This window comes from Cebidichthys violaceus, unplaced genomic scaffold, assembly GCF_023349555.1.
Source record: "Cebidichthys violaceus isolate CVI_PGR_0920_01 unplaced genomic scaffold, fCebVio1.0.p SCAF_76, whole genome shotgun sequence".
In the NCBI taxonomy this organism is placed as follows: Eukaryota; Metazoa; Chordata; class Actinopteri; order Perciformes; family Stichaeidae; genus Cebidichthys; species Cebidichthys violaceus.
Window position 1 is genome coordinate 619,996 of NW_027176960.1, and position 10,005 is coordinate 630,000.

The following is a 10,005-nucleotide window of genomic DNA, read 5'->3' on the forward strand; positions in this document are numbered from 1 at the left end:
GACTGTTCAGGATGCTAACGGGTAGCTGTGTGTTCCAGGTCTGTTCAGAATGCTAACGGTTAGCTGTGTGTTCCAGGTCTGTTCAGAATGCTAACGGTTAGCTGTGTGTTCCAGGTCTGTTCAGGGTGCTAACGGTTAGCTGTGTGTTCCAGGTCTGTTCAGGGTGCTAACGGTTAGCTGTGTGTTCTAGGTCTGTTCAGGATGCTAACGGTTAGCTATGTGTTCCAGGTCTGTTCCCGGCCATCTTGAACTTGGCCAGTAACGCTGTGATCAGCAGTAACGCCACGTGTGGAGATCCAGGACCTGAAGTTTACTGTAAACTGGTGGAACACGTTCCAGGACGACAGATCAAGAACCCACATTGCCTGAGATGTGATGCCAACTCCATCCTGACCAAAGGTACAGAACCAGAACCACAGAAGGACCAGTCCGGTGTATTTCTTTCATCAAATCACAACACAGATATTAGTGCATCTATAAATAATGTCTGCCTCCCTGCTACAAACGCATTGGTTGAAGACGAAAAGCTTAAGAAATCAGTAATCTCCTCAAACAGCTCGTAATTTTGGTTTTATCAAACAAACAGTAGAAAATTGTTGGGGACTATTTCCAATAGAGGATGAATCTACATTTCATGGTCAAAAGGGAGGATGTAGCTAATTAGCTGGGTACCTAGGTAGCCGGGTAGCTCGGTAGCTAGCTAGTTAGCTGAGTAATTACTTAGCTAGGTAGCTGGATAGTTGAGTAGCTAGGTAACTGGGTAGCTAGTTAGCTAGGTAGCCTCATCTGGCTGCAGCAGGAAGCTGTATCCAGTTGTACCTGTAACTGTTACAGGTACTATCTAGAGAGGTAGTGGAGGTGAGTGGAAATATTGACGATGTTTGTGTTGTTCAGAACGTCATCCGATCACAAACGCCATCGATGGGACGAATCACTGGTGGCAGAGTCCGAGTATCAAGAACGGACGTCAGTTTCACTGGATCACGATAACGCTGGACCTCAAACAGGTAATAACACACTTAAATAGATATATACACACATACACACACACACACACACACACACACACAAAATAGACATAGCTACCTCTCACTGATTTACGGATATATGTAACCCCTGCTCTCTGATTGTAACCCCTGTTCTTTTTTCTGTTCAGATCTTTCAGGTCGCTTACATCATCATCAAGGCAGCTAACTCTCCTCGACCAGGTGAGGCTGGCTGTCTGTCTGTCTGTCCGTCTGACTGTCTCTCTGTCTGACCTGTCTGTCTTTCTGACCTGTCTCTGTCTGACCTATCTTGCTCCCTCAGGTAACTGGATCCTGGAGCGCTCTCTGGACGGTGTGACGTTTGACCCGTGGCAGTTCTACGCCATCAGTGACTCTGAGTGTTTGTCTCGTTACAACATGACGCCGAGACTCGGTCCTCCGACCTACAAGAGTGACACCGAGGTTATCTGCACGTCTTACTACTCCAGACTGAACCCTCTGGAGCATGGAGAGGTGAGACAGGCTGTCTGTCTGGACGTCCTTCACTGACCTGTCTCTCTTTGTACCTATCTCTCTCTCTGTGCCCGTCTCTCTCTGTACCTGTCTCTCTCTGTACCCGTCTCTCTCTGTACCTGTCTCTCTCTGTACCCGTCTCTCTTTGTACCTGTCTCTCTCTGTACCCGTCTCTCTTTGTACCTGTCTCTCTCTCTGTGCCCGTCTCTCTCTACCCGTCTCTCTCTGTACCCGTCTCTCTTTGTACCTGTCTCTCTCTCTGTGCCCGTCTCTCTCTCTGTGCCAGTCTCTCTCTGTACCTGTCTCTCTCTGTACCCGTCTCTCTTTGTACCTGTCTCTCTCTCTGTGCCCGTCTCTCTCTCTGTACCCGTCTCTCTCTGTACCCGTCTCTCTCTGTACCCGTCTCTCTTTGTACCTGTCTCTCTCGCTGTTCCCGTCTCTCTCCCTGTGCCCGTCTCTCTCTGTACCTGTCTCTCTCTGACCTGTCTCTCTTTGTACCCGTCTCTCCCTCTGTACCTGTCTCCCTCTGACCCGTCTCTCTCCCTCTGTACCTGTCGCTCACTAATCTGTCTCCCTCTGACCCGTCTCTGTCTCCCTCTGACCCGTCTCTGTCTGTACCTGTCTCTCTGTACCTGTCTGTCTCAGTACCTGTCTGGCTCTGACCTGTCTCTCTCTCTCTCTCTCTCTCTCTGTACCTGTCTCTCTGTCCCAGATTCACACCTCACTGATTAACAGCCGACCCGGAGCCGATGATTTGACCGCTGAACTGCTGAACTTCACGTCAGCTCGTTTCCTCCGACTGAAGCTTCAGCGAATCAGAACGCTCAATGCCGACCTGATGACGCTGAGTACCCGCGACCCCCGAGAGATTGACCCCATCGTCACCAGGAGGGTGAGACAGGCTGCTAGAGAGAGAGACAGATGTGGATGTTTGAACACGTTTAACTTTATGTTTATGTTACTTTATGTCTCTCAGTACTATTACTCCATCAAAGACATCTCTGTGGGGGGGATGTGTATCTGTTATGGCCACGCCCAGAGCTGCCCGCTGGACCAAGTTACCAAGGTAACCTGTTCACCTGTTCACCTGTACACCTGTACACCTGTTCACCTGTTCACCTGTACACCTGTTTACCTGTTCACCTGTGTACCTGTTCACCTGTGTACCTGTTCACCCGTTTACCTGTACACCTGTTTACCTGTTCACCTGTGTACCTGTTCACCTGTGTACCTGTTCACCTGTTTACCTGTACACCTGCTCACCTGTTCACCTGTTCACCTGTTTACCTGTTCACCTGTACCCTGTTCACCTGTACACCTGTTCACCTGTACACCTGTTTACCTGTACACTTGTTTACCTGTTCACTTGTTTACCTGTTCACCTGTACATCTCCTCCACTGTTTACCTCTCTTCCCCATGAGCCATGGTCGCCACATTTACCTGCTCAGTGTTCTAAACACTACCTTTAACCTGTGTGTGTGTGTGTGTGTGTGTGTGTGTGTGTGTGTGTGTGTGTGTGTGTGTGTGTGTGTGTGTGTGTGTGTGTGTGTGTGTGTGTGAACAGAAGCTGCAGTGTGTGTGTGAACACAACACCTGTGGAGAGAGCTGTGACCAGTGTTGCCCCGGTTACCACCAGCAGCCATGGCAACCCGGGACCGTCTCCGAGGGAAACACCTGTGAAGGTAAGAAACACGGAGTGGACAGAAAAATAGAAACACTTTTTTAAACACACTGATTGTTTGTTTCAAAACAAACAATCCACCTGTCTGTCTCCTGTCTGTCTCTCTCCAACTGTCTTTCTCTCCACCTGTCTCTCTCTCTCTCTACCTGTCTCTCTCCACCTGTCTGTCTCTCTCTCCACCTGTCTGTCTCTCTCCAACTGTCTTTCTCTCCACCTGTCTCTCTCTCTCTACCTGTCTCTCTCCACCTGTCTGTCTCTCTCTCTACCTGTCTGTCTCTCTCTACCTGTCTGTCTCTCTTCACCTGTCTCTCTCTCTCCACCTGTCTCTCTATCTCTACCTGTCTGTCTATCTCCACCTGTCTCTCTCTCTACCTGTCTGTCTCTCTCCACCTGTCTCTCTCTACCTGTCTCTCTCTACCTGTCTGTCTCTCTCCAACTGTCTTTCTCTCCACCTGTTTCTCTCTCTCTCTACCTGTCTCTCTCCACCTGTCTGTCTCTCTCTCTACCTGTCTGTCTCTCTCTACCTGTCTGTCTCTCTTCACCTGTCTCTCTCTCTACCTGTCTGTCTCTACCTGTCTGTCTCTCTCCACCTGTCTCTCTCTCTCTACCTGTCTCTCTCTACCTGTCTGTCTCTCCACCTGTCTGTCTCTACCTGTCTCTCTCTACCCGTCTGTCTCTCTCCAACTGTCTCTCTCTCCACCTGTCTCTCTATCTCTACCTGTCTGTCTATCTCCACCTGTCTCTCTCTGTACCTGTCTGTCTCTCTCCACCTGTCTGTCTCTCTCCACCTGTCTCTCTCTCTCTACCTGTCTTTCTCTACCTGTCTGTCTCTCTCCACCTGTCTCTCTCTCTCTACCTGTCTTTCTCTACCTGTCTGTCTCTCTCCACCTGTCTCTCTCTCTCTACCTGTCTCTCTCCACCTGTCTGTCTCTCTCTCTACCTGTCTGTCTCTCTCTACCTGTCTGTCTCTCCACCCGTCTGTCTCTACCTGTCTCTCTCTACCCGTCTGTCTCCCTCCACCTGTCTCTCTCTCTCTACCTGTCTCTCTCTACCCGTCTGTCTCTCAGAGTGTAACTGTCACAACAAAGCAGTGGACTGTTTCTACAATCAGACCATCTCTGAACTGTTTCTGAGTTTAAACACTCGCGGCGTTCGTGAAGGGGGCGGAGTCTGTATCACCTGTCAACAAAACACCGCTGGCATCAACTGTGAGACCTGCAGCGCCGGATACTACAGACCTGCTGAGGTACTGAAAAATACTGCAAACAATACTACAGACCTGCTGAAATGATATAATACATCATATAATTGTCTAAATGCTTGTGTGTAGGTTTCTCCATATTCAGACTCTCCTTGTGTCGAGTGTAACTGTGATCTGAGTGGATCAGAGTCTTCAGTCTGCACCAGAGACGGCACACAGACAGGTCACTGCTATTATTACTATAGTATTATTACTGGTAGTAGTATTACTGTTGTTGTTGTTGTATTATTACCTTCATGTAAATCCTCATCGTAGCTGTGTGTTGTGTGTACAGGTGTGTCTGCAGGACAGTGTGTGTGTCAGCAGGGTTTCACAGGTCGGCGGTGTGACCGCTGTGCGTTTGGATACAGAGACTTCCCTCAGTGCTCTCGCTGTGAGTGTCACCTGTCCGGCAGCACCAACACAGACCCCTGCAACATCTGTACCTGCAAGGTAAACCCACTGATGTTATACTGGACAGCACCAGGGTCTCACCTGTTACGTTACATTTTCATTACTGTCATTTAGCAGACGCTTTCACCTGTTCTCACCTGTTCTCTGATGTCTCACCTGTTCTCACCTGTTCTCTGACCTCTCACCTGTTCTCACCTGTTCTCTGATGTCTCACCTGTTCTCTGATGTCTCACCTGTTCTCACCTGTTCTCTGACCTCTCACCTGTTCTCAACTGTTCTCTGATGTCTCACCTGTTCTCTGATGTCTCACCTGTTCTCACCTGTTCTCTGACCTCTCACCTGTTCTCACCTGTTCTCTGATGTCTCACCTGTTCTCACCTGTTCTCTGATGTCTCACCTGTTCTCTGATGTCTCACCTGTTCTCACCTGTTCTCTGATGTCTCACCTGTTCTCACCTGTTCTCTGACCTCTCACCTGTTCTCTCCTCCTCAGGTAAACGTGATGGGGGCTCACTGTGATCTATGTAAACCAGGTTTCTACAACCTGCAGGCGAGTCACCTGCTCGGTTGCACCGACTGTTTCTGCTTCGGTGTGTCGGACGTCTGTGAGAGCTCCACCTGGTCCAGAGCTCAGGTAACAGAGACACACCTGCACCCAGCTACACAAACACACACCTGTACTCAGGTACACAAACACAAACACACACCTGTACTCAGATACACAAATACACACCTATACTCAGGTACCACCGCAGGATATTGTAGTATCTCTGATATTTTCTTATATTTTCTTTTTCAGGTATTTCATACAGATGCTTGGCTCCGCCCCTCTCAGTCCCTCCACACCCCCCATGTCGTCCACGGCAACGACCTCCCCATCCCCAACAACTCCTCTGGCCACGCCCACCAACAGGTGCTGTCGTGGGCGGCGCCCGACAGTTTTCTAGGCAACAAGGTGAGTCACCACTTGTTAAACATTCATTAAACATCACTCAGTCAACAGCAACCTGATCGTCTGTCTGTCTGTCTCTCTGTCTGTCTGTCTCTCTGTCTCTGCCTGTCTGTCTGTTTGTCTGTCTCTCTTTGTCTGTCTCTCTGTCTGTCTGTTTGTTTGTCTGTCTGTCACCAGCTGGTTTCTTTCGGAGGTTCCCTGAACTACTCGGTGGTCTATGACGTCCCATTGGACAATGAAGACCATTCTCTGCCCGTCCACTCTGACATCATCATTGAGGTGAGGAGAAACAATAACAATGTAGTTCAGGTTTACCATAAGGGACTACAACACCCAGACTGACCCCCCCCCCCTTGTCTCCAGGGGAACGGTCGAGCTCTTCGTCTCTCTCCTCCTCTCCTCCTCTTCCTCTCCGAGCTGGCTGAGCGCTCGGTTGCCGTGACGATGTCCCCGCAGAGGTTCCTGGACCTCCAGACAGGTGTTCCCGTCGCCCGTGACGACCTGCTGTCAGTCCTGGCCGAGGTGACATCACTGAGGGTCAGGGTTCACCTGAACGCCTCCACCGAAGGGCCGATACGGTGAGAACCATCTGGTCTTGGTTGATTCTTTAGGGTCTATTGGACGTTCGGGGGGGCACCTGAGGACTGGCAGACTGGGTAGTGGTCAACATGTTTTAAAGAAGGGGTCTAGAGGTTAAATTCCAGCTATCGAGGTACCAACCTCCCTGAGAAAGGGTCCTAGATCAGTGGACCAGCTGTTTACTCCTGCAGGGATCCTGGAGCGATCGGGACAGTTTGTCCAGTTAGTCTGGATGTGTTTGGTGGACTTGGAGAAGGTTTATGACCATGTTCTACGAGTTATTAAGTCCTTGTATAACCAGGTCTCTGTTTAAGTCCTCAGCTGTGGTCTATGTTTCAAAAAACTAATGTCTCTGTCAACTGTCTGTCTGTCTGTTTCTCTCTCTGTCTGTCTGTTTCTCTCTCTGTCTGTCTGTTTCTCTCTCTGTCTCTCTCTGTCTGTCTGTTTCTCTCTCTGTCTCTCTCTGTCTGTCTGTTTCTCTCTCTGTCTCTCTCTGTCTGTCTGTCTGTCTGTCTGTCTGTTTCTCTCTCTGTCTCTCTCTGTCTGTCTGTCTCTCTGTCTGTCTCTGTCTGTCTGTCTTTCAGTCTAGGTTCAGTGTCTCTGGACATTGCTGACTCTGGTACAGTCTCTGGTCGTCAGGCGGTTGCTGTGGAGACGTGTGAATGTCCGTGGGGTTACAGTGGCACTTCCTGTGAGGTATGTACTGCTAGTACTGTTAGTAGTGTTAGCACTGCTAGTACTGTTAGTACTGTTAATACTACTAGTAGTGTTAGTACTGCTAGTACTGTTAGCGCTGTTAATAGTGTTAGTACTGCTACTACTGTTAGTACTGTTAGTCGTGTTAGCACTGTTAGTACTGCTAGTACTGTTAGCACTGTTATTAGTGTTAGTACTGCTAGTACTGTTAGTAGTGTTAGCACTTGTAGTACTGCTAGTACTGTTAGCACTGTTAGTAGTGCTAGTACTGCTAGTACTGCTAGTACTGTTAGCGCTGTTAATAGTGTTAGTACTGCTACTACTGTTAGTACTGTTAGTCGTGTTAGCACTGTTAGTAGTGCTAGTACTGTTAGTACTGTTATTAGTGTTAGTACTGCTAGTACTGTTAGTAGTGTTAGCACTTGTAGTACTGCTAGTACTGTTAGCACTGTTAATACTGCGAGTAGTGTTAGTACTGCTAGTACTGTTAGTAGTGTTAGCACTGTTAGTAGTGTTAGCACTGCTAGTACTGTTAGTACTGTTAGTAGTGTTAGCACTGTTAGTACTGCTAGTACTGTTAGTACTGTTATTAGTGTTGGTACTGCTAGTACTATTAGTACTGTTATTAGTGTTAGTACTGCTAGTACTATTAGTACTGTTAGCACTTCTAGTACTACTAGTACTGTTAGCACTGTTAATACTGCCAGTAGTGTTAGTACTGCTTGTACTGTTAGTACTGTTAGTAGTGTTAGCACTGTTAGTACTGCTAGTGCTGCTAGTACTGTTAGTAGTGTTAGCACTGCTAGTACTTTTAGTAGTGTTAGCACTATTAGTACTGTTAGTAGTGTTAGCACTGTTAGTACTGCTAGTACTGTTAGCACTGTTAATACTGCTAGTAGTGTTAGTACTGTTAGTACTCTTAGCACTGTTAGTACTGTTAGTACTGTTAGCACTGTTGATACTGTACACTATGTAATGTAGTGTGTGCTTTGTATTGTAGTTGTGTCTCTCAGGGTTCTACAGAGTGGGAGGAGTTTTGTTTGGAGGAAACTGTATGCAGTGTGAGTGTAACGACCACGCAGCGGAGTGTGACCTCGACGGGGTTTGTTTGGTGAGTCTGAACTCAAAGAAAACAGATAAACAACAAAGAATGAAGAATAAAGACTAAAGAATGAAGATTGAAGACTCACCTGTGAACCGTGTCCGTCTGTCCTCAGGGTTGTACCCACAACACCACCGGTCCTCAGTGTGACCACTGTCTTCCTGGTTTCTATGGCGATGCCACAGAGGGGACAGCAGGGGACTGTCGCCTGTGTCCGTGTCCTCTGACGGAGCCGTCCAACAGGTCCGTCTCACCGCCACCCTTTCAAAATAAACCTTTATTGTTTGTCCAGAGGACGTAATAAACACACCTGTCGTTGTACTCCAGTTTCAGCCCCACCTGCGTGTTGGACACGTCCGGCCAGGTGTCATGTGACCAGTGTCGGGACGGATACACAGGACTCAGTTGTGAGAGGTGAGGACGGCAGGCCAGGGGTTCTATTTCACCAATCGGGAGGCCACGAACCCCGCTGTGTGATGCCTGTCATAGACGTGTCCTGTAACGTGGTCATCTGTCGTGTGATGTGGTCATGTGTCTTGTGACGTGTCTTGTGACGTGTCTTGTGACGTGTCATGTGACGTGTCTTGTGACGTGTCTTGTGACGTGTCATGTCCGTGTCTCCAGGTGCGCCAGCGGTTTCTACGGTAACCCACAGGTGGTGGGCGGGGCCTGTGTCCGCTGCGAGTGCAACGGTAATGTGGACGTCGGCGAAGCAGGACACTGTGACACCGTCACCGGGGAGTGTCTCCGTTGTCTCGACAACACCGCCGGGAGACACTGTGAGGTCTGTCAGCCTGGTTACTATGGAGACGCAGTACAAGTAAAGGACTGTCGGGGTGAGACACACACACACAGACAAACAGACAGACAGACAGGCAGACATGGAGTCTGTAATGAAGCTCAATTCCTGCTGATTCAGAGCTGAGATCTGATTGGTCGGTTTGAATAAGGTGAACAAAATACTGAAGGTTCAACTGGCTCAGGAATTCACACACACACACACACACACACACACACAGCTTTGTATTTGTAGCAGCAGGAATGTTGATCTGTTCAAATCCAGTTCAGGTTTGCCCTCTGACCTCTTTGTTCTGCTGTCACATGACTACTTTAGTAACAATAACCTCAAAGAGACTGATCCATGAAGAACATTGAGTTAAGCAAAGACTCATGGGAGTTGTAGTTGTTTAAAGTGTGAGCAGAACGTTTTAATCCTTCAAAAACTGTCTGTCTCTCTCTGTCTCTCTCTCTCTCCTTGTCTCTCTCTCTCCCTGTCTGTCTGTCTGTCTGTCTGTCTCTCTCTCTGTCTGTCTGTCTGTCTGTCTCTCTCTCTGTCTCTCTGTCTGTCTGTCTGTCTGTCTCTCTCTGTCTGTCTGTCTGTCTCTGTCTGTCTGTCTGTCTGTCTGTCTGTCTCTGTCTCTCTCTCAGAGTGTGGCTGTGATGTCAGCGGTGCCGTCTCCAGTGTGTGTGATGTCACAACAGGACAGTGTTCCTGCAGAGAGAACGTGACGGGACTCACCTGTGACCGCTGCCAGGTGAGACACATACATACATACACAGACACAACTACACTACCAACAGGGGACCATGGGTGCGTTCAGACCAGCTGTGTTTCCTGTTTGATCACATCTCTCTTATTGATGTTTAAATGTTTTTTTTTCAGTCTGGGTTTTTCGGGCTGCAGAGTCAGGAGGGATGTGGGGCCTGTGGCTGCAACCGATCAGGATCCGTCTCTGAGTCATGTGACGAGGAGGGGCGGTGCCGGTGTGCGGAGGGCGTGTCCGGAGATACCTGTGACCGCTGTAGCCGTGGTTACTACGGTTTCCGTGCCGACGGCTGCAC

At 48.9% G+C, this 10,005-nt stretch overlaps 2 protein-coding genes across 2 annotated transcripts in view; one reads left to right on the forward strand and one right to left on the reverse strand.

Annotated features, from left to right (window-relative positions):
• Positions 1-259: 259 nt before the first annotated feature.
• Positions 260-10,005, forward strand: part of lama1 (laminin, alpha 1) — a 23,828-nt gene continuing 14,082 nt past the window's right edge. Inside the window, exons 1-21 of the mRNA XM_068737074.1 lie at positions 260-399; positions 895-1,007; positions 1,157-1,208; positions 1,309-1,499; positions 2,212-2,391; positions 2,476-2,565; positions 3,065-3,182; positions 4,249-4,427; positions 4,512-4,605; positions 4,717-4,874; positions 5,328-5,468; positions 5,634-5,789; positions 5,964-6,065; positions 6,150-6,364; positions 6,950-7,061; positions 8,062-8,172; positions 8,279-8,406; positions 8,491-8,577; positions 8,788-8,999; positions 9,592-9,698; positions 9,827-10,005. The exon at positions 9,827-10,005 is cut by the window's right edge and continues 2 nt beyond it. Coding sequence (XP_068593175.1) covers positions 1,404-1,499; positions 2,212-2,391; positions 2,476-2,565; positions 3,065-3,182; positions 4,249-4,427; positions 4,512-4,605; positions 4,717-4,874; positions 5,328-5,468; positions 5,634-5,789; positions 5,964-6,065; positions 6,150-6,364; positions 6,950-7,061; positions 8,062-8,172; positions 8,279-8,406; positions 8,491-8,577; positions 8,788-8,999; positions 9,592-9,698; positions 9,827-10,005 — 2,465 coding nt within the window. The 5' untranslated portion in view covers positions 260-399; positions 895-1,007; positions 1,157-1,208; positions 1,309-1,403. The remainder of the gene's footprint in view (positions 400-894; positions 1,008-1,156; positions 1,209-1,308; positions 1,500-2,211; positions 2,392-2,475; positions 2,566-3,064; positions 3,183-4,248; positions 4,428-4,511; positions 4,606-4,716; positions 4,875-5,327; positions 5,469-5,633; positions 5,790-5,963; positions 6,066-6,149; positions 6,365-6,949; positions 7,062-8,061; positions 8,173-8,278; positions 8,407-8,490; positions 8,578-8,787; positions 9,000-9,591; positions 9,699-9,826) is intronic.
• LOC137892142 (uncharacterized) lies at positions 7,068-8,003 on the reverse strand (the record flags this gene model as incomplete). Its single annotated transcript, XM_068737071.1, has 1 exon — positions 7,068-8,003. A coding segment is annotated over one exon (936 nt), but the record flags the coding sequence as incomplete, so codon positions are not given.